The sequence below is a fragment of the Wyeomyia smithii genome, chromosome 3 (assembly GCF_029784165.1).
Source record: "Wyeomyia smithii strain HCP4-BCI-WySm-NY-G18 chromosome 3, ASM2978416v1, whole genome shotgun sequence".
Lineage (NCBI taxonomy): Eukaryota > Metazoa > Arthropoda > Insecta > Diptera > Culicidae > Wyeomyia > Wyeomyia smithii.
The window spans coordinates 22,205,509-22,228,503 of record NC_073696.1 but is presented as its reverse complement, the minus strand read 5'-3'; the positions used below and the strand labels follow the sequence as shown (position 1 = coordinate 22,228,503).

General features: G+C 40.1%; 6 protein-coding genes across 7 annotated transcripts in view; 4 read left to right on the top strand and 2 right to left on the bottom strand.

Moving 5' to 3' along the window:
- Positions 1-10,953, top strand: part of LOC129727228 (60S ribosomal protein L9) — a 69,245-nt gene extending 58,292 nt beyond the window's left edge. Inside the window, exons 1-3 of one of the 2 annotated variants that reach the window (XM_055684814.1) lie at positions 9,811-9,900; positions 10,237-10,488; positions 10,546-10,953. In XM_055684814.1, the coding sequence (XP_055540789.1) occupies positions 10,248-10,488; positions 10,546-10,877 (573 nt within the window). In that variant the 5' untranslated portion in view covers positions 9,811-9,900; positions 10,237-10,247 and the 3' untranslated portion in view covers positions 10,878-10,953. Of the gene's footprint in view, positions 1-9,810; positions 9,901-10,236; positions 10,489-10,545 lie in introns of those variants that run through there. The other variant, XM_055684815.1, reaches the window with a different exon arrangement.
- Positions 1,274-2,130, top strand: LOC129727227 (rRNA-processing protein FCF1 homolog). The gene is made up of 2 exons (XM_055684812.1): positions 1,274-1,446; positions 1,504-2,130. Exons 1-2 carry the CDS (start codon positions 1,444-1,446, stop codon positions 2,110-2,112), a joined length of 612 nt encoding a protein of 203 aa, XP_055540787.1. The 5' UTR covers positions 1,274-1,443; the 3' UTR covers positions 2,113-2,130.
- On the bottom strand, positions 2,182-4,593 carry LOC129727223 (T-complex protein 1 subunit delta). The gene is made up of 3 exons (XM_055684809.1): positions 4,334-4,593; positions 3,832-3,884; positions 2,182-3,768 (listed from the first exon to the last, which is right to left on the bottom strand). The coding sequence occupies exons 1-3, from the start codon at positions 4,437-4,439 to the stop codon at positions 2,326-2,328; spliced, it is 1,602 nt and encodes a 533-aa protein (XP_055540784.1). The 5' UTR covers positions 4,440-4,593; the 3' UTR covers positions 2,182-2,325.
- On the top strand, positions 4,684-5,979 carry LOC129727225 (U5 small nuclear ribonucleoprotein 40 kDa protein). The gene is made up of 2 exons (XM_055684810.1): positions 4,684-4,919; positions 4,995-5,979. The coding sequence occupies exons 1-2, from the start codon at positions 4,800-4,802 to the stop codon at positions 5,928-5,930; spliced, it is 1,056 nt and encodes a 351-aa protein (XP_055540785.1). The 5' UTR covers positions 4,684-4,799; the 3' UTR covers positions 5,931-5,979.
- On the bottom strand, positions 5,960-7,215 carry LOC129727226 (ubiquitin thioesterase otubain-like). Its single transcript, XM_055684811.1, has 2 exons — positions 6,871-7,215; positions 5,960-6,800 (listed from the first exon to the last, which is right to left on the bottom strand). The coding sequence occupies exons 1-2, from the start codon at positions 6,982-6,984 to the stop codon at positions 6,075-6,077; spliced, it is 840 nt and encodes a 279-aa protein (XP_055540786.1). The 5' UTR covers positions 6,985-7,215; the 3' UTR covers positions 5,960-6,074.
- Positions 10,954-13,910: 2,957 nt separating the features above from the next.
- LOC129730798 (protein aubergine) lies at positions 13,911-17,764 on the top strand. The gene is made up of 6 exons (XM_055690374.1): positions 13,911-14,064; positions 14,516-14,651; positions 14,712-15,814; positions 15,871-16,074; positions 16,137-17,078; positions 17,145-17,764. The coding sequence occupies exons 2-6, from the start codon at positions 14,520-14,522 to the stop codon at positions 17,407-17,409; spliced, it is 2,646 nt and encodes an 881-aa protein (XP_055546349.1). The 5' UTR covers positions 13,911-14,064; positions 14,516-14,519; the 3' UTR covers positions 17,410-17,764.
- The last annotated feature ends 5,231 nt before the right edge of the window (positions 17,765-22,995 follow it).

The following is a 22,995-nucleotide window of genomic DNA, read 5'->3' as shown; positions in this document are numbered from 1 at the left end:
GGATTGGAGACAAAACATCACTAGGCAACAGGAAGAAACTTTTCCTTATTTGTTTATGTTTCGCTTCTCATCAGGGAAATAAATTTATCAGTTTTGATTGTTTTAGCTTATGAGGCGCTTTTTAAAGCACAAATTGGAATAGTAAGGTATGTAGCATTGTCATATTTGCATTTAAAATGCATCTAAATGATATATCTAATAAAGCAAAAGATGGTATTGCAGTGGTTGGTAATAAACAAACGTTATTGATTCGATACCGTTCAGTAGCTATCGTCATTGACAATGACGATAATGTCTGAAGACGTAAGCGTCATCAACGATAACGATAACAGACGGTATCGTTATCGGCGTTTACGATAAATTATCGATTAACAACCTTGGACGAATCCGATGAGCAATTACTCTGCAACTTTTAACGCACTTATATCTTTACTAGGGGTATCAAAATTTAAAGAAAAAGTTCTGACAAACTCTTCCTTCTCCCGCACGACCAATTAAAGCCCTATTTAGAGTTCCAAGCGAAGTGAAAACCTCATACAAAATGTTCATTTTTTTACGCTCGTGAAAAATGCAACCTGCAACAATTTCACTTCGCTTGGAACTGTAAACAAATTCGATCCAGCGAAATCGAAGGTTGTGGATCTCATCTTTTTCACTTGGGTTTTTTCACGCATGCAAACAATGCAATGCATGCAATGCTAGTGAAAAAAACAGCAGCAAGCGAAAACTTGTGTGCGTTTATATTCTGTCAGTTGCAGCCAATTTTCACTTCGCTCGGAGTGTAAACTCGTGGATTTCGCTTCACTTAAACTACTGCAGGCTGGTGAAATACCTGCGTGTTCCATAAACGGGTTTTCATGACAGATTTTACGCTTTTTCCCTTGTCAAATTTTAACTTGTCAATTAAAAAATTGATTATGCCGCACGGTGATCAACCCAACCAATAACAAAAAAAGTTGTTAAAGCATGGTAATGACATCTTCAGGTGAATTCACGGTTGTTAAATTAATCAATCAAACACGGTTTCAAAGTACCTACGTATTTTCCTGTTTTATCCATAATTAAGGATAGCACATTTAGCGATATTTGTAATATTTGTACAGACTTTTGCATCAGTTTTTATACTAAGGTATGTATTTTTGTACAAACCACAAGTTCATACCGATTTTACCATCCGCAGCAGTTTTTTTGATTTAATATACAGCTGAAAATATGGCATCCCTGTCTCGGATTTTAAATATCAAAACTCGGTACTGATGCTCTAAAACAAACAGACGATGTTTTATTCTCGTTCGTCGAATCCGAGTTTTCACATATCACATCAGATTTGGTTGAACAAAACAATGCAAAACTAAAAACGCATGTGCCTAATTAATAAAAATCTAATATCAATAAATATCAATCATATTTGGTCCCAAAGTGTGTTTTTCAAATAAAACAAAAATGGTAAGTAGATATATACTTCTTAATGTCTGCACATATGGCTTAATTCTGGTCTTACAGGGTAAAAAAGGACAACTTAAACGCCTGCAATCACAACGGTCGGCCCAACTCAAGCGAATGATTAAAACGACCGACAGTCGTCTGAAACAGGACGATCGCTCCAAACCAAAAGAGAAAAAAACATCTGAAACAGAACTAAAATTGATGGAGAAGCCCCAGGTCAGCTCAGCCATGTTCTTCCAGTACAACACGCAGCTAGGACCTCCGTACCACATTTTGGTCGATACCAATTTTGTCAACTTCAGTATCAAAAACAAGCTGGACATTATAAAAACCATGATGGATTGCCTGTACGCCAAGTGTATCCCGTACGTGACGGATTGTGTCGTGGGTGAACTGGAGAAGCTTGGGCCCAAGTTCAAGTTGGCACTAAGGATTATTAAGGATGAACGCTTCGAGCGGATCCACTGCATGCACCGGGGGACATACGCCGACGATTGCCTGGTGCAGCGAGTGACCCAGCACAAGTGTTACATTGTCGCCACCAACGATAAAGACCTGAAGCGGAGAATCCGGAAAATACCGGGCGTTCCGATTATGAACGTTGCGCTCAATCGATACGTTATCGAGCGTATGCCGGATGCGTTCGAACCGATGGCGAAGAAATAAAATTATGTTTAAGAAAAATGTTCTTGTTTTTTTTTTTAATTGAGGTTATCCGAATAAAATAACACCAGCTTTACAGTGTAAATGTTTATTGTTATTTTATCAGTATCATAGAGTTATTAATGTTGAAGTGCTAAATGAAAGCAATTAGTTTGGTGCGATGGGGGCAAAAAAGGGAAATCTCGATGAGTGAAAGGAATTATAATACCACCTAGCTTACTGCATGGTGTTGACGATGTCATCGATTTTAAGAATCGACCTAACGGTTTCCGAAGCAAGCGTAATTAACGAGGTTGATACCAGCAATGGTTGGACCACATTCTCCGCGAGGATGTCGGTAATCGCCCCTTTACGTACATTGATGCCGGCATTCTTCTCTCCCTGGGCATGACGATTACGCAGCTCGGTGACCGTTGCAATTGGATTCAGTCCTGCGTTTTCGGCCAGTGTTGATGGGATCACTTCCAGGGCATTGGCGAAGGCACGGAAACAGTACGCATCGACACCGCCCAGAGTTTGTGCGTGAGCAGCCAACTGAAGTGCCATTTCGATCTCTGGAGCTCCACCGCCGGCAATTAGAGCACGATTTTTAACCAAACAACGGACAACACATAGAGCGTCATGAAGCGACCGATCTGCCTCCTCCAAAACCAGTTTGTTCGAACCTCGAATAACGATGGAAACTGTTCTGCCCATATTTTGGATACCAGTGAACTTCACAAATTTGCTCGTTCCACTGGAAACTTCTTCAACCAGATCAGCGTTTACCAAATGCTCTGGAAGGAAATGATCCAAAGAAGCGATCGGGCGGCAGTTCAGTGTCTTACAGACAAACTCGATGTCTTCACGCTCGATATCCTTCACAACCATCACTTTGATCTTGTCCAAAAAGTGCAGCGCTAGATCGGAAATAGCATCACGGAGAATGGATTTCTGAACCAGCAGAACATTACAACCGGACTTCTTGATCTGTTTTACGATGTTCAGAATGTAGGCACGTTCTTCCTTAAGAACGCGGTCCATCGCAGCGTAATCGGATACTACAATGCTATGATCCATATCAGTTTTCGGAGCCGAAATACAGAACTGAATCAAACCAATTTTAGCCTTCTCAACTCGCTTAGGTCCGTTGATTCCAGCTGAGCGTTGAGTAAACACTAGACCGTCGATAAGTTCTGTGTCCTCAATGGTACCACCGAGGCTACGAATGATTTTCACGTTCTTCAAATCCACACCGGCCTCGCGACCAGGTTCGGTGACTTTCAGAACCGCATCCACCGCAATAGGAGCCAGCTGACTACTGTGCTGCGAAACGACCTTCGAGTTCAAAGAAGTGGATGCACTCTTAACGAGCGACTCGCGATCACTCAGCTCAATCGGTCGTGCCATTTCGGTCAGTATCTCAACCGCCTTGGTCGAGCAGCGCTGGAAGGCATCGGAGATTGCTGTCGGATGAATTCCCATTCCCAGCAATTTTTCTACAGCCTCCAGAAGGGCTCCCGCCACAATCACAACGGAAGTTGTACCATCACCAGCTTGTACGTCCTGGGCACGGGACAGTTCAACCAGCATTTTCGCTGCCGGATGGATCACGTTCATCTGCTTAAGAATAGTGGCTCCATCGTTGGTGATTGTGACTTCACCGTTGCCCGATTGAATCTAAAAGTTATAAGAGAGATTTTGCAATTAGCCGGAGCCTAGTCAAAGGGCTTTTGTGCTTACCATCTTATCCATTCCGCGAGGTCCCAGGCTGGTACGAATTGCATCAGCGATAGCTGAAACAAGATTAAAAATCAGTTAAAATCGGAACGAGCGCAAATAATGTCATTATAGATTTTAAAAATGTATCAACTATTTTATACGTAAAACTGAATTGTTATAAAATCAGTTGGCAACCATATTTTAGCAATTTCACCCACTGTTCATATGCATCATATGACTCATCTTCGTTAAGGTTAGAAGCTTCTGGGCTAACATGAATCTTATGCGAAAATAATATTAAGCTGGTTTTTAATACTTTTGTACAAAATTGGTTCGAGTGAAAACAAGCACAAAAGCCATTGTTTCTTGATTTTCAGCTTCTTTCAACAGTGTTACATCAAATCTACTTCGCTTGTCTTTTTCTGTTCGATTAACTGAAGATATACAATTTAAAACTATACCAAAACTGCTCTTTCTAAGCACATTTTATTAAGTTTTAATCGAAATGTGTCCGCCTACTCACCCTTCGCTGCATTGATGTTACTCTGGCGGATGTCAGCCGGTTTGCTTTTATCCTTGTAAGCTTGTCCCTGTGGCCGTGGGCCCTTGGCTACCGTTTTCGCTACCATCGTTGTCGCACAAATATCACGCTTGTTGAGAAAAATACAAACCGGAACCAGAGGAACTAACACGGATCCAAGACAAAATGTTCCGAACGTAGAAAGAGCTCCGGGAAAACGCGTGCACTCGTTTTCAGAAAAGATTTGGTTAATAATTTTTGACAGAACTGATGGGCGATGAAATAAAAATTAATTTTTCGCTGCTGTCAAAAGGGGTATGACACTGCAAAAGCGATGTTTTCTGTGCTTTTGTTTGTCAGTAAACGAACACCAGACGTCTGAAGAAAACGCAGAAAACAGAACCACATCTATCGCGTGTACGATTCAACAGATTTTGTGTTAAAATAGAAAAGTGCTTAAAACAAAGTGATGAATTCGAGTGTATACAAGCGTCCATCGGACGCGCTCGTCGCTGTTCCGCAGAGCAAAAAGTCCCGAACGGACTTGGTCTCCTACACGGCGAAAGATAAACAGTTGATGGAACAGCAGGTAAAGAACCTAATCTATCAATAATCGTAAACACAACAAACCAACACCCGGCTCGTGCTGATCTTGTTTCCACAGAACGTCGAGCGAACATCCAGTCTGCTGGCCCCGATAATGCTACTCGAGGGCCACGGGGGAGAAATATTTTCAACGGAATTCCACCCGGAAGGGGACCTTCTAGTTTCGTCCGGTTTTGATCGACAGATTCTGCTTTGGAACTTTCACGGCGAATGCGAAAACGTAGGAATGATGACCGGCCATTCGGGCTCGGTAATGGAGGTACATTTCTCGCCGGATGGGAGCAATATTTACAGTTGCAGTACGGATAAGTTTGTCGCTGTGTGGGATGTTCCGACTTGTACCCGGATTCGCAAACTGAAGGGTCATTCACATTTTGTTAATAGCTGCAGCGGTGCGCGACGTGGGCCCACCTTGATTGTGTCCGGCTCGGACGATTCCACTATCAGAATTTGGGATGCACGTAGAAAGAGTGGCATCCACACCTTTGATAACCGGTTCCAGGTGACTGCAGTTTGCTTTAACGATACTGCTGAGCATGTCATTTCCGGTGGAATTGATAATGAGATCAAGATTTGGGATATTCGCAAAAAAGAAGTGATTTATCGGCTCCGAGGACACACCGATACTGTTACGGGTTTGGCGCTGTCCCCAGACGGCTCCTATTTATTGAGCAATTCGATGGATAATACGCTGCGGATTTGGGATGTTAGGCCGTACGCTCCTGCCGAGCGATGCGTTAAAATATTCAGCGGACATCAACATAACTTTGAGAAGAACTTACTGCGATGCGCCTGGTCACCGGATGGGTCTAGAATAAGCTCTGGGTCAGCGGACCGGTTCGTTTACATCTGGGACACAACGTCAAGGCGGATACTGTACAAGCTTCCCGGTCACAACGGAAGCGTTAACGACGTCGATTTTCACCCGACAGAACCGGTCGTCGTGTCGGCATCCAGTGACAAAACGCTTTATCTGGGAGAACTCGACGGATAATTTCTTTCTAAAATAAACAATTGATCCTCTGCATCTTCTACATCTTTTATTTGATTTGAACTTGTAATTTAATGTGAGAATCCACTAGCGGTTAAGATCTCCAAGTAAGAATAGACTGTATTGAAAGAGTCGGAAAATGTCGCTTCACTGTTGCAGCTCTCTGTTGGGGTAGAGAATATCATAATGTCCTGGACGGTAGAGCAAAAACACGTTCGGCTTGCAACCGTCCGGAAAATCATGAGCAATAACCTGATCGCCATCTCCTCGGTCCATATACTCGACGCGTACTCCAGCATCAAGGGCAGAGCAGATCGCAATGATGTGAATGTGATCGGATTCCTTGTACATCGGTTCCACCTCCTGGTGACAGAATTCTACAATCGTGTAATTTCCATCGATAAAATTCTGGTAGAAATCTGCTCGCTCTTGCAGATGGCTGGAAGTAATCAAGCGCATGTAAACAACGACGTAATCCGAATATCCCTGCTCATTGAAAAGTTTATGCAGTTCGGCTAGCGCTCTTTCCGTGTCATCTCCGTCTGGCTTCACCTTATTAATCACCTCCATAAACGTTTCATAGAAATCTTCGATCGTGAATCGGGGAAAACCAGCCTCCGTTAGACGCTCCCTTGATTTCGCTGCATATTCATAGAACTTGCTAAATTCGTCCTTGTTTCGTACTAAATACTCGAGGTATGCATAGGCGAACGCACGAAAGAAGCAGTTGCCATCTGGACGCGTACGACGGATTGCGCGGTACTTCGAGGATAGATCCTTGATCTTTGAAATGTAAACCGCATCGTCCAGATACTCTGAGCTCAGGCTGATGATGGCTTGGGAATCGCCAACTAGCGGATTCGAATAAGCAATCTAAAACGACAGAACGATGTTTAACCAGCTCCCAAAAATAGGCATTATCTAAAAACGACTAAAAATTAACCTCCTGTTCGATTTCTCTTTGTTGTTTGATGATGAGCTCGTCCTGGTTTTCCTCCGGCTTGGCATTACTAGTGCTGCTGCTGCTTGTCGTATCCGTACTATCGGAATGGCTCATCGTGTCCGATTGAAGCACCTCTAGCGCTATTCCTCTCCACCCTCGCAAACGTGTCACCTTGCCTTATCACTTAAACGAAAAACACAGCCACAAAGTTGGATAAGTTGTTGCGTTAATTGCCTTTTTTCCACCGCAATGATCTAAATTCTCCACCAAGCCGACATTTTTCTCATCACTCCTCACTGGTCACGAAACACAAAACGGGCGAACTCACTTGACTGTCGGGATCAAAATGAAAAGTAGAAAAGCACCAGACACTGCTGTCAATGTGACGTGTAAATAAAATGAGCAACCGACTGCGATGTAAGGGGAATGAATCTTGTAAGCCTTGAGGAGGCTACATTTGAAAAAAAAAACACCAAAGATTTATAACACACTTTTTGTCATATTCATGAAAAAAATTTTAACTTCTATCAAAAAAATATTAGTTTTAAGAAATTATTTTATCATTTTTCACATAATATCGACAGATTTTCAGTTTCATATTTTTACTAAATCGAAAAAGGATGCTTTTTGGAAGAAAGTTTCTGAATGCAAATGATCAATTGAATAAAATTTGAACAAACAATGCTTAGGTACAGAAATGTATTTTTCACAGGGGAGATTCGGATCGTGAAAATAAAAATTTTTACCCCACGGAACAATTTTGTGCTTGAACATTAACTCCAATCACTTATTAGGCTACAATTGAACTACTGCCGTAATCTAGGGGCTACCAGGCCCCTGACCTGACCAACAATTTGGTCAGCATATTTCAGTTGGTTCTGAGATATAAGTACCTTTGTACAATATGCTAAGTTGTATATAACGTTTTATATGAGCTTATAAGTACCAAAGTGGAGGCGATATACGTGCCAAAATGATTCACGCAGTTGAAGATATATAACTTTTTATTTCATTTTTTACAATTCTTTTACAATTTTCTTTTACTAAAAATCTGTGGCATGCACAACTTTGTTCACTACTTAGTACAATTTCCTGTTGCCATAGTTGAAGCATAAATACAATTTCGTTTCTACCAGATGGTCTCGAGGTACGATGCTGGCCTTACAAACCAGTCGTCGTAGGTTCGAGACTCGGCTTGGAAGAGACTGTTAGTGTCAGTAGGATCGTAGTGCTAGCCCCGCAATTGTCCTGTGCACTAAACAGTCGGCTGCGAAGTCTGTGTATAAAAAACGGAAGGTCAAGTTCCGAATCGGAATGAAGCACCAAGGCTTTGCTTTGCTTTACAATTTCGTTTCACTCGTATTATGATTGTACTACGATGTTATACGAACTAAAACGCAGTAGTGTGTAACGCGTACTGCGAACGAATTTTGCATTATATTCAACTTAAAGTTTCCTGAAAATAAAAAAAAATCATAAGATTTAGTAGCAACAATCAGGGTTGATATTTGTTGACACTCTTGAGTGAAAATGAAAAAAAGCATCCGTAAACGTTATTTTTTTACAATCCTTTCAGAGTTCTCCCTTCCCGCTTTTTGCATGGAAGTGAACTGTCAAAACACCTCATTATATTTCATGCGATGGAAGCAAGACAACAAAATCAGTTTATCAGTTAACGAAGATTGTCAAGGCATCGGTCAGTGTCAGTGAAAAAGTGTTTCGGTGAGGTTTATTTTGGTTGAGTGGACTGTTTGTTTTTCTTTTTCGCTTTGAAGTGAAGATCATTTGGTTGGATTTGTCGTCAAATTTTATTCCGCAACCGTGAACGAAGCGTGCGATCTGTTTTATCTGAGTATAACAGCACGTTACTAGGACGAAAATCTAGTGTATCTGAAAGAGTGCTGCGATCATTGGAAGTGAAAATTGAAAATGATTGGCTGTAATTTTCGAAGAATTTTGCTGGGGAAAATGACTTTTATCAGCACTGGCAACAATACACGTACACGTACTATTTTACTTAGTACAGTCCTTAGTATATATTATTTATTGGTTGGATCCTATCCTCTATCCTCAGCGTCATTTTACGATGATGCATGTGAACGTTATGGTATAGGCACGTTCTACACTGAAAAAAAAATCACACACAATCATTCTATCGATTTTTATTAGAATCCACAGTATGTTGACGTGTTTTAGCATTGAAGGTTGATATAGGTTTGCATGGCATTGCAAACCGAAAACTCTGGTTATAGTGGACGCGAATAACGACGCGAGGCAATTCGTCTTGCCGAATTTCAATGTACAGTTGTACTGTAAGTAAAGCTGTACATTGAAACACGGCAAGGCCAATCGCCTCACGCCGCCTTCCGCGTCCACTATGGCCAGAGCCCATAACACTTGATTTTGTACTGTTAACTGAAATGCAAAAGTATTCCTCGTAGATATGGAATGTTTAATCTATTAGTACTGAAGTAAGATAAATCCACTTGGCAGTAACGTGTCGATTTTTTATAATGTATATGTTATTTACTCCGAATAAGGCAATCCACGAGACAGTTGCGATCAGCTGATTTCAGTCTGTTTTCAACTTATGACAGCTTTATGTATGTTCGATCGATCGAAACTTGAATGCAATCCGGAACCAGAAGCGTGAAAAACAAATGTTATCCGATCGCTGGCTCTAGTATCGCGAGTGCCAATCCTAAATACAACTACAACATCACATCACATTTGAACTTATTGACGACATTAAAAGATTGCGGTTATGGTCGTATTTGGTTTTGCAGCTTGAAACACAGTAACATTAACAAACGTACAAGCAGTGAAACGTCACCCGTGGATTGCCTTATTATTGAGTCCGACCTTTGCTAAAATTTTCGAAACGTGACCATTTCCACTGATTTCTAGTAAACACATTCATACCCCTTATATTTTCAAACGGAAACTGAAGCGTCGCTTTTTATTTACATCCGATGACATTTCAATCGATTTCTTTTTGACAGGTTCTTTTCCGGTTTGATTCTCAAACGTGTAAGTTGTGAATTTTATGTTTGAAACGATTTATTTACGTTAAAAAGCAGTACAGGCTGGAAATTCTTTTCCAAAAACCCAGAGCTAGGTGATTTGAAGTGCTTTCGTTGTCAGTTATGGGAGTCTTTTCGTAAACTACCCGTGAAAATCAATGAAAAAGCGGTATTCTTTCACCCTATTTGGCCCATGGCGATACCGCTAGCTGTCAAAACATCTAGCTTTGAGTTGAATGTTAGAAATTTTAATTAATCCCAGTGCAAGGCTCAGCAAATAGAAATGAGCGATGTTCCGTTGTTGACAAAACAAATTGTTAATTAAGTGAAATTGTTTTTTCAGGTAAGTTCACAATGAGGACAATCAACTCGAACCAAACGGTAACCATCCCGAAGGGTGTTTCGGCCAAGGTCCATGCCCGTGTTGTGACGGTGTTCGGGCCACGCGGAAAGCTCAGCAAAAGCTTCCGGCATCTCTCTATGGACGTCTACAAGGTGTCCAAAAAGAAGCTAATGGTTGAGAAGTGGTTCGGATCCAAGAAGGAAATCGCTGCCGTTCGTACCGTGTGTTCGCACATCGAGAACATGATTAAGGGTAAGTAGGACCAATTGATTTTGTTATCCCACCACTAATTCATGTCATACATTTCAGGGGTGACGAAAGGATTCCAGTACAAGATGCGCGCTGTACATGCTCATTTCCCCATCAATTGTGTGATTAGCGAAAACAACTCCCTGGTGGAAATCCGTAATTTCCTCGGTGAAAAGCACATCCGTCGTGTGAAGATGCAGCCCGGTGTTACTGTGGTGAACTCACAGAAACAGAAGGACGAACTGATTTTGGAAGGTAACGACATCGAAGCCGTTTCCCTGTCTGCCGCTCTCATCCAACAGTCGACCACCGTCCGAAACAAGGATATCCGTAAGTTCTTGGATGGATTGTACGTTTCGGAGAAGACTACCGTAGTACAGGAAGAGGAATAAGCCGGTGTATGATTATTTTTTCTTGTAAAATGCGATGTGAAAAAAACGAAAGAAAAGAGTTTTCAAAAGGGAAGAATATTGTTTGATTTTGTTCGTGAATCGTAGTTTTTAGGTTTATTATATCCAATTAAGTGGAAACGTAAGAACATAAAAATCGAACAAGGTTTACAGTGAATTGGGGATGGTAATGTTACAAAGAGCTCTCGCTCGGTTAGTTGCTATTTAGGTCAAACCATGTTTTCACAGGTATTTTTTGGGTTCTAGTCGATATTCTTTTTAAATTTCAATTTGACGCTTTGAGATATGCGACCTTGTTCTTATATACAATCTATCGGTTTTTCGATTAAACGGTGATGGGATGCCTAAACATGGTCTAAACGGTTAATAGAAAGGAGGCAAGAACAAATCAGTACCGCTGGGAAACTGAACTTCGATTGAGTAATTTTCAACAGTACCTTAAGTTCAACAACACAACTTAATTATTTTGCAACAACCATCAGTAAAAAAAATTCTTAAATTTAGATTTTTTATGGGTGTTTTAGTTTTTTAGTTGGGATTACTGATGAAATCGTTATAAGAGGATAAAACTCTTACAACATGTCGCAGGAAGAAGCGTTTTATGTGTTGACGAGCAATCAACGATTTTTTTTTTCTCAATTGTCATCTAGCTTATTAGAAAGCTCAGTTTCAAAACAATATTCAATACTTTCTGAATTTATGGATATTGGGAAATCGATAGTAAGAATTTCAATCGATTTAATGGATTTTCAGAAGTAGCATTTTTGCAGTGTCAATTTGTAACAAGCTGACTACCTACTGCTTTTTGGCCCTATCACACCATACCTCTGTCCTATTTTCTCTCTGCCCTAATTTTTTCATTTTGCAAATTTAAAGAAGCCCGTTTTTTTTTTCAAATCAAATACCTATTTCCAATAACAGGTCAAAATTCAAAATGATTTATTTCAGTTCCGAATAATCGAACTTATATAAATTAATCTATGAAAATCGGTACACTTTATAAGGAAGTTTGCCAAAGTCTGCATAAAATCAGTTGCAATTTGCACATGGAATCGTAAAGGTTTATTTTCATTCATATCGGTTTTCCCCAGGGTTTTCCTTTCAACATGAGCAAATATTTCATTACATTTAACTCTCAAGCCAAAATCGGTGTCTACATGAGCATCTCTGATTTCATGTACGTTAAGCTCAGAGATGCCAGATTTTGGTTGAAAAAATTTTTTCGCAAAAATATCTGCTCGAAAACTGAAACCATCGATTAAATGTTCGAAAAACGAAAAAAATTAACATTAAAAAAACCTTAAAAGTTGCTGAATTTGTACATAGTTATGCCATAATTTAACTATGTTTTTCATTGTAAATACATCAATTTCACATTAAATATCATTGTCCAGAACAATAAAAAACATCGTTTTTGCCATTTTTACCATGAAAAAAGGGGGGTCGTTATGTATCTTAACAGCATTTTTTCAGGCTTTTTTCCCATACATTTAGAGATCACTGACAATGTTTTTCATGGTAAAATTATTGTCGGTGGTAGATACAACAAAAAAACGTTGTTAAAACATGGTAATGACAACAATCGTTTGCCAGCTTACAGTAAAAATACCGTGCTTTTTATGGTTACAATAAAAAGGTAAACGTTTTTAATGTCGTGATAGTTTTTACTTTTGCGATGACTAACAGAACTACACTTTCGCACGTTGACTGTCCGTTTTTTGTTTACGAGATTACCAGACTCTTATTTTTCATCGCTAAGAAAGTGCAAACAAATACGTTACAGCACGTTACAAAACTTTGCTCTGTGCAAACAAATCTGCACTTATGGCTCTTGTGAGGGTGTCTATTTTGTTTGTAAGCGAACATTTTAATCGTATGCATGGTAGTTCTGTTGATTGTGAATTTATATGATGAAGTAGATCGATTTTATGCTTCGTAGCATCGCTAGCTTGAATGGTGCAATATAGTTGCATGGATGTTTAAGTAAAGATTTTTGAGTGTACAGGCTCTTTTAGACAGCTGTGGCTCACGAGCAGTGATAAATAATTAAGATTTTTTATCTTCACATGTGTTTAAACTGGTTAAAAGCAAGGGGATCGTATGGCTGTCAAACTCCGTACATTTTTCATCTACCACTCATTGTTTCTGGTACGATTCTGGTACCCACTTTTTTGTTGGTTTGCCTTAAAACAACTGAAATAGAGTAGATGTTCCATAATTGGGTTGTTTAGCTATTTCAGTTTTTCACATCATCTGAAAGAGCTGCTTTTTAAGCAAAACGTAATTTTAAAAAAATTTCAATCGTTGTCCTTCAATTCTTGAATCACGAAATAAAACAGTTCGAAATGGCTAAAATGGCAGTTCGTCCATAAACCAACTGTCATTGTAGCGATTTGGAGCGATTTTTATTCTTCATTTAAAAATCGAAGGACAATGATATAAAAATTTTTGAAAATCACGTTTTGGTCAGGAAATAACACTCTCTCAGCTGATATATAAAAATCAGAAATCCGTGAATAGTTCAACAACCCAATTGTCAGTAGACTCATTCTCGATTAAATAACCTCATAGATGAAAAAACAATAACTCAACGTTTGTTTTTGGTACAATGTGCGCCTCCAATGAATAAGGTGGTTTTCATAAGCATTTGAAATGAAATATCGACGCCGTGATGAATTCACGATTGGTAGGCGAAATTTTAACGTTTATATTCCCCTGGTTAAAAGCACATTAAACAAAGTTTGTGTATGAGTTTTTTTTTTTTTTGTCTTACAAGAACAAAATAACCAAGTTTCGAAAAGCAAATCGACTTTCTTTCGAATTTATAGGAAACATTTTTAAATTTCGAGCAGTTTCAAATATTTTTAACTACATCTGGCACCTCTGCCATGTCACGCTCTCACACATATTACCGCGTAAAAGATCACCGGCTCGGCTCGCGCTCAGCGGCGTTTACCGCGTTTGACATACCGTCTCGCTTGCTGGTCTTTTTGTCTCGTTTTTCGCATTACCGTTTTAAACTTCAAACGAGTCGCACGTATTTCGTGTTTCGGTCCGTGTGTGCACGACGCAAGCACATTTTCGCTTGCAGTGAAAAAAAATTTCAACTTGATTTCCACCACCGACTCCATCGTAAATATCTGGAAAAGTGCAGAAAGTGATAGTGCAGGTAAGCATCTGTGTTTCGGCAATGTTTGCCACCTGGAAATCAGTCTTCTGGTGCGATTTGTTTCGTTTTAAGGCGACGCTAATGGAACCGGCTTTGATTCCCGTGTTTCCTCCATTGCTAGTTTTACCCTTTTTTTCTGCTGATTGCTAACTGCTCTCCTCATGGTAAAGCGGAAAAGAGAGGAACGACTTTATTACCGATCGATATGAGATAGTAATGGTCTTTACATGAAAGAGATATAGCACTTAGCGTGCTGAATGTGTTTATTTTCTTTCCGGTGATAGTAAATAAATGAAATTTTGTTAGAAAAAAAAACAAGTTTGGAAAATTAATGAATTAGATACTTTTTATATAAAAAACAGCGAAAAATTGTATCAACCGGCTTTGTATTTTTAGAAAATAATTTTAATCTGTTTCGATACTGATAACTAATAGGTACACAATATTTCAGAATTATGACTGATCGTCATTCTCAGGCACGCGCTAGAGCGCGTGGCTATGCGGTGAGTAGCTCTTCCCATGAGTCCCGTGAAGGTCGCGGTCAGGTTCCAGTCCGTGGTAGTGGTGTTGGCATACCTGGACAAGGTGTAAGTAAAGATATAGTGAAAATTTACTGAACCACACATGACAGTTCCCTTTATATGTAGCCTCGTCCAGCGTGGGGTCAACCAGGCGGAGGTGAGGGACGAGCTTCAGTTCACCGAGATTCAAGCGCCGGCCGGCATGGAGGAAGCTCTACTGGTGGAAATGGAAACGGGAACGGTGCTGGCACCAGTGGTAGCGGAGCCGCAGGCACCAGTCGAGGAGCCATGCGCGGACGGCGTACCATTGGTGACACACTGCGAACGCGTGCCATAGATGCACCTTCCAAGCACGGTACTACTGGACAACCCCTGCAGCTACACAGTAATTATTTTAAACTACTCAAACACATCGAGTGGACTTTGTATCAGTATCGGATTGACTTTTCGCCACAATGCGCTAGCTCACGTCTCATGCAGGGACTGGTGAATGAACATAAAAAAATCTTTGGAGGATTTCTGTTCGACGGCACTCAGCTGTTTATGGTCAACAAGTTACGAAGCGATCAGCTTACACTGCAATCTCGCCATGAGCGCACTGGTGATATTTATCAGTTGCGCATCGTTCACACTGGTACGGTTGATATGACCAACGAAACTGGTATTCAAGTTCTCAACTTGATTCTCCGTCGAGCGATGGCTGGTTTGAATCTACAGCTCGTAGGACGAAATTTGTTTGACGCTGCGGCGAAAATTTCCATTCGTGAGTACCAGATTGAACTGTGGCCTGGTTATATTACTAGTATTCGTCAGCACGAGCAAGATATTTTGGTTTGCTGTGAAATCGCTCACAAGACTATGCGAATGCAAACCTGTTATGACATTTTACGCGATTGCCAAAAACACGACCGAAACTATAAGGACTCGTTCAAGCGAGCCGTTTTGGGCGTTGTCGTTCTCACCGGGTATAATAACAAAACGTACACCATCAATGACGTTACATTCGAAACGACTCCCGAGAGTACCTTCGATACCAAAAACGGCAAAACGTCGTTCCTGGAATATTACAAAACCAAGTATAACATTCGCATTCGAGACCCGCACCAACCTATGCTGTTGTCACGAGCCAAAAAGCGAGATCTCCGTGCTGGAGGTTGTGAACTGATGGCACTGGTTCCTGAACTTTGTCAAATGACTGGATTGACAGATCAAATGCGTACAGATTTCAGGTAGGTTTTGAAGAAAACTTCTGCAGACACAAAAATTACATCATATTTTTATTCAGAATGATGCGTGCTATGGCAGATCACACCCGTCTTAATCCAGATCGTCGCATCGAACGACTGGAAACGTTCAACCGTCGTTTGCAGACATCACCGGAGAGCACGGAAGTGTTCAAAACTTGGCAGATGGAACTGGACAGGCGCTTGGTTGAACTTCCTGGACGATTGCTGCCGCAAGAAATGATATTCTTCTCAACAACCGCAAAGTATGTCATATGTCCATTAAAATATGATTATCTACTAATAAGCTAAAAATTCTACTTTCCAGTGGAGTCCAAGCTGGTGAACAGGCCGATTGGACCGCGCATTTCCGGAACAATCCTATGTTCGCGACAGTACGTTTGACGCGCTGGTACCTAGTGGTACCGAATCGGGCTACTCGTGAGGCAAACGATTTCCTCGGCTGTATGATCCAAGCGGCCCGCGGTATGCGATTTGAAATTAGTAATTGTGAAATTGTACCTATTCCTGATGATAATCCTGGCACGTATGTGCGAACTCTGGACAACATTTTGAACAAAGACCCACAGATGATAATGTGTGTCGTGTCCAACAATAAGGCCGATCGCTACACCGCCATCAAGAAGAAATGTTGCGTTGACCGGGCCATCCCAACACAGGTGATGGTTCAAAAAACAATCACCCCGAAAGGTGGCAACGTGCGAACACTGATGTCGGTTGCTACGAAGGTCGTGATTCAAATGAATTGTAAACTTGGCGGGGTTCCGTGGAAGGTAAAGATTCCACTCAATGGTCTGATGACTATCGGTTTCGACGTATGCCACGATGCCAAGGATAAGACGAAGTCCTTCGGAGCGATGGTTGCCACTCTAGATCACGACAACAAGGGTACACCCAAGTTCTTCTCCACGGTCAGTCAACACACGCACGGAGAGGAAATTTCCAACTATCTTCCCATCAATACCGTAAAAGCATTGAACGAGTATCGTAAAGAATTTGGGGAATTACCCAAACGTATTATATTCTACCGAGACGGTGTCGGTGAAGGACAGCTGCACTACGTCTACGAACACGAAGTCAAATCGATTGTAGATAAGCTTAACCAGATTTACAAGTCAGCCGGAATTGATCAAGAAGTTCTGTTGACATTCTTCATTGTAAACAAGCGTATCAACACGCGCTTTTTCGACCGCCGACAAAATCCACGACCCGGTACGGTAGTTGATGATATTGTTACCCTCCCGGAAAGGTAAATTAAATAGAGTTTAAAATACCTTTTATAGATAAAAATAACATTTGTTCTTTTTCTTCGTAGAACCGATTTTTATCTGGTGTCCCAGTCGGTCCGGCAGGGTACCGTTTCGCCAACGGCTTACAACGTTATCTTTGATACCTCAGGCTTGAAGATTGATCATCTGCAAATGTTGTCGTACAAACAGTGCCACTTGTATTACAATTGGTCTGGTACGACGCGAGTCCCAGCAGTGTGCCAGTACGCACACAAACTATCCTTCCTGGTGGCACAGTTTTTGCACCAGGCACCGAGCAACTTGCTGGAAAAGAAGCTGTACTTCCTGTAAACGAATCCAGTGCTATGAAGAGACAAAAGGTGAGTGCGCGTCGTATTCATGTTTCGCAAAAACCTCCAATGCCAGCAAACAAAGCATTATTTTCCATCATTTTCACGCACGTGAAAACGTTGATCGTGAAAGGAACAAGAACGTAACCCGTGAATCGTTACGCTTTCTCTTAGTAAGTATTCGTGTTACTACTATTTTTAACATTCTTGACTTGCAAGAAAGTGAAGAGGATATACCCAATGAAAGGAATTTATTTTTCCTATACTTTTTATTTGACCTACTGTTAATTTTAGGATTAGTTGTTAATAGTTTGACAACAAAAGAAAAAAAGATGACGGAGTAATTTTTTATACAACTTGCAGCTTCTTATTCGATCCTAAAGTTCCCTGTACGCGCGCATTCATTCGTGTTCCGGTGGCGGTGAACTATTTTATCTCTATTCTAAGAAAGAAATATTACAAACATATATCACAACATATTACATGTACTACCCAAACTTGATAATTCACAAATGGTATAATAAACGAATGATGACAAATCAAAGAAAGAAACTTTTCAATGTTGCAGCGTCCCGACGGAATGCAGCAGAAACATAATACTCATATCCGAATATAAAAAATGAATCTTTTTAGCAACTTAAGTATTTTATAGGATCGATTTCATAAATCTATATTCCTTTTTTTTTTTTTTTATTCTCGCTTATTTTCCGTCGGTCTAGTTTCGCCACTGTTGTGGCCAATCACCGACGCCCAGGGAGGCGACTCCACACCCAGGACCCTAACTCACGACCCGTTTATTAACGGACATGCGATGGAAGACGTAATCCCAGAGATTTTTCGCCTCAGAAAATCTCCCGGTGTCGGCTAGGATTGAATCTAGACCAGTTGGGTTGGTTGTGAGTGGATCACGCCACCTCACAACCATCGACACCTATGTCGGCGGTGGGATTCGAACCCAGGCGTCGAGCGTGGTTGGCGGAGACGTTACCAACCACACTAGGCCCCCGCTCTCCGTTTATTTTTGTATCCTTATTATTGTGAGCACAAGATTGTAAATTTCCTTACTGAAAAAAATTAGCTACAGGAATGAACAAATAAGGAATTAGGGCAATATGGTATTAGCCAGTGCATTTTGGTCATAAATTTAACATACATCAATCAGAGACGTTTGAAAGGAGTAACGAAACGATCAAAGATTGGGACATGTCGAAGAGGTTTTTTGCATTAAAGTACTAAGTCGTTTTTCAAAGCTTCAACGACCAATTCGTCACGTTTGAAATACATGGTTGAATTGAGTCTTCTCGACTTCTGTAACAGGCATATGCGGTATGCCATAGATGTAACTCAAAGAGGCCTACATCACAGGCAGATATTCAAGCTGAATGCTCAACATGTGTAAAGCTTCATTCCCGTAAATGCTGAAAAAAAACCTACTTGGTTGTCAAAAATCTGACGAGTTTGAGGCTTGTATGGCACGTAGTCAAAAATCTGGAAAAATCCAAATACACTAAAGTCGCTTTTCACACGGGGGATACGTGCCGCGTAAATTCCGGAATCCGCGTAAAAAGCGACCTCAGTGTATGACAGTAATCCAGATATACACGCTATAACACTGCACAATGGTCCAGAAACCGAATTTTAGGGGAAATTTGGATGTAGAGCTCGATAGCAAAATTTGGGAAAAAAAATGTCCAACAAAGTTATTACATATGCTAAAGCGCTTGTAGAAAAAATATCAAAATATAGGGTAACCCAAATTTTCGATGACATTAAGTATCTAACTATTTTATATTTGTAGATAGAAGAAAAAGTTGTTCTACAACAAAATGGCAAACTCCTCACCACATTTGTCAAAAGCATTCTGTCCAGAGGATGTCACAGGTATGTTTTTTCCCAACATAATCACACGAAGACGACGCAGTGCATTCATTGGTGTGGGGTGGTCATATCCTCCTCCACGACAGCGTATCAGGGAATATAAATTTTCTAACGCATCCTGGTTCAATTTCGCCGTCACAATGAAGTCTATGCTGAATCTTTGATGCATGTCACTGTACAAATTCCGCAGTGAAATGATTGACATCATTATAGCACGCTGGAACATCTGCGAAGAAATAATATTGAGCTGGTTATTTTTATTTATTAAGCGATAATTTACCTGTAATTTAATTTTTCTTCCAGGTATAGATGTTTTCATAAGTTGAAACATTTTGTCTAAAGCCCGATCCTGTTCTTCTCGATGTTTATACGGTTTCTTCAAAAATTGTGAAACATTTAATGTTCTTGAGTTGAACACGTCGAACCAATCATTGACAGTAATGAAATCAGCTAGGTTTCTTGCTTGTGTAGTTCCAACATTTCGTTGAAGGGCAACTCCGCATTTTCGGGACAAAACTTTAGCAGCCCATGCAACGTTCTGGCGCTGACTACCCTGTACATTCAAATGGTCTTCTCGTAGAAAAAAAGTGCTTGTAATTTCAGTTTGCTCTTTCGTCACAAGTTGCCATAGAGGATGAAATCGGTCATGATCAAGTGTGGGAAGGAAAGTGTTATCAGCCAGTCGAAATCCGTTATCAAACAACAAACTGCGAACCAATTTCAAAACATGAGGAGCATCAGCAAATAAATGAATTTTGTTTCCTGACTCTGGGTGTAATAAATAAGTGCGTCCATCATCGAGGTTAACGTTAGACCATATTCCTTGGTTAGAGCCGCCGCAATCTGATACGCATGCTACACATTCATAGCCGGCCTCCCAGGCTAGAAGAACCGCTTTGTCTATCAGATCGATTGTTACGTTAACATCGAAGTCAGCGAAAATTGGTTGTTTCCAAGAAGCAAACAATCCACGCATCATTATCTCCTACGAATTTAACATACGACTCAATGTTTTACATTTTATCTTTTGTTCCACTATAGTAAAGCTTACCTGCATTTTAGAATGAGGTCCTAATACATCATCGTGCCTCTGATCATATTCATAGCACTCAGAAACAGAAACTTCATCGTACAGAAAAACACAAATTTTCTCTCTCGCGGATCGGATCGTTGCATTCGCTTTGAGCAACTGAAAAATTTCTGTGAAGAATCCACGCCGCATATCTATTTTAGCTGCATGGTGCTCTAGGAAGCTAACTGAAGGCAACGGAAATTTGAGACTTTTAACGACATAGTCCAGCGCTGGTTTGCTAATGTACCTTTTGCGAGTTCTTCGGCCGTCCAAACTGCCCTTTGCTTAGTACCTAGCATTATGTTTATCTGATTGATTGTATACTTTCCCGAAAGCATGTGTCTAGCCTTTTGCAAAGTGCGATAGTGGTCTACATCCTGCAAATCTCCATTAAGTTTTTCCAGCCTCAAGATTTTTGTCTTAAAAAGTTCATTTTCCATTTGGTACTTGCTAATCAAATTCCTTGATTCCGATAGATATCCGCGTGAAGTCTGATTTTCAAGCTGCACATCAGAAACTTCCTCCGTAGGAGTAACACACTGATCCGGACATGGATCGGATGTTGTATTAACAATAATAGAACTTTCTGTGGAATTTTTCTTTTTTAATGTATACATATTTTCCTTGTTGCACTGATTTGATGACATTGCTGTCGTAGGCTTCGAAGTACGTCGAATAGACGGAGATGCTGCAAAACATGAAATATGGTTAGGATTTAGTGATTCGATTTGGCACACATTCGCGGCAAAAATAGAAAACACTATACACAAGATATCAATTGATTGTTTCAATTGAAAACATCCTAATCTTACCAAAGCATTTTAGAATCCGTCGATACTGCGTTGTGAAAACAGGAGATATGAATGCATCGGGAGCAAAATGCGCCGAACAAACAAACAAATTTTTTTGTGACCGTATTCGGCAACTGTCCGAAAAACCTGAGCCAAGCTCGGCTTCTTTTCTCATTCTTTGGGAAGCGATGAAATGATAATTGCTGTATCGGCTTCGACGGATCTGTCGTTGTTTTCTTATGGGCTCCTACCGCAACCAGGAACATGGCACTTTCGCATTCTACACGCAAAGAAAACAACTATTGAGTTCCATAACAACCTCGTATGATTTTGCGCCACAAGGATTCCTCATAAAAGTCATAAGTTTGGCTTATGAATTGGAGGAGAAATTTTGTTCTCGGCTGCTAACGATTTTCATAAATCATACTTATAAAATTTATTGGCCGTAGGTATGCATGTTATAAGAACAGACATATCAAAATCATAACTTTCCAATATGAATTTCATGAACAGATTGATATGATTAACATTAGTTTAATGTTATAAAGCTTATAATTGCTGCCATGAAATTCATAATACTGCTGCCATGAAATTCATAATTGCTGCCATGAAATACAGAATACTAGTATGTTAACATGTTTTGTTAAAAAAAACTTTTTTACAGTAGTTCTTACTTATTTTTCACTCGCAAATTTTACAAATATATAGTTAAGAGTACAAGTAAACGGAGAACCAAATTCGGGAAACAAGTTCACCTTTGATTCCTCTTGCCGAATGTCGTCAGCGTTGTCCTTTTTAACGATCACAAGATTTAATAGTTGCTAGAATAAACATAGATGACCTTATGTAATGGTATACCTATAGGATTTGAAAAGAGGTACTTACAGTTTTTTTTTGCTCCAATTCTCACCAGCTGTGCAAATTTCAGCTTAGCTTTATCCAAAAACTTCTAACACTTATCTGACGGTGCATAAATCAACAATTCTGGTCTGCCATTTAGCAGATTTTATAAGATATGACTATGGAATTTTCACAATTTTGCCGTTTATGAAAATCATAAGTTACGCGTATGGGATGCACATAACGTTTATATAAAAATCCCTAAGTACACTTATGAAATTTATAAGCTTGATATGCAATCCATAAGGGTCTAATGAAATCAAAATTATGCATGTTTATAAGTTAAAACTTATGAAATTCTTAAGTGCTTTTCTCTCAGTGTATTATTACATAGAAAACAAAAAAATGTTTATCACTTTTTGATAACTGACAGGGTGGCCAGCGTACCGGGAAATATCCGGGAATTTGGAAATGAACCGGGAAATAGCCGGGAATTTCAATACTAAACCGGGAAATTTGTCATGATTATTTTAAACATTTTTTTTTTTATTTACTACATGCTTGGGATCTGTTGTATTATTTTGTTTATTGTATAAAATCATCTGACTACACAAATGGTCTTAATGATCTAATGTAAAACACAAAAAAATCACATTCTGCCACGAATACGCCGATGGAAGGTTTTTGTTGACACGTTGAAATCAAACAAGTGGTAAACATCTTGGAATCGTCTGCTTATATTAATCATAGGGTCGTTGTCGCCATATACAGTGTTTTTGGATGGTTGTCGTATTAGTTCAACACGCTATATATTTTCTGTCATCTCACAAACACTGGAAGACTCAAGGAACCATTTAGTTGGTCTCGGGGTAAGATGCTGGAGTAACAAGCCAGTCGTCATATGTTAGAATCTCGGCTAAGAGAGACGACCGTCAGAGTCAATAAGATCCTAGCGCTAGTCCCGCAATTGTTCTGTACACTAACAGTTGGCTGCGATTGTTTGAGT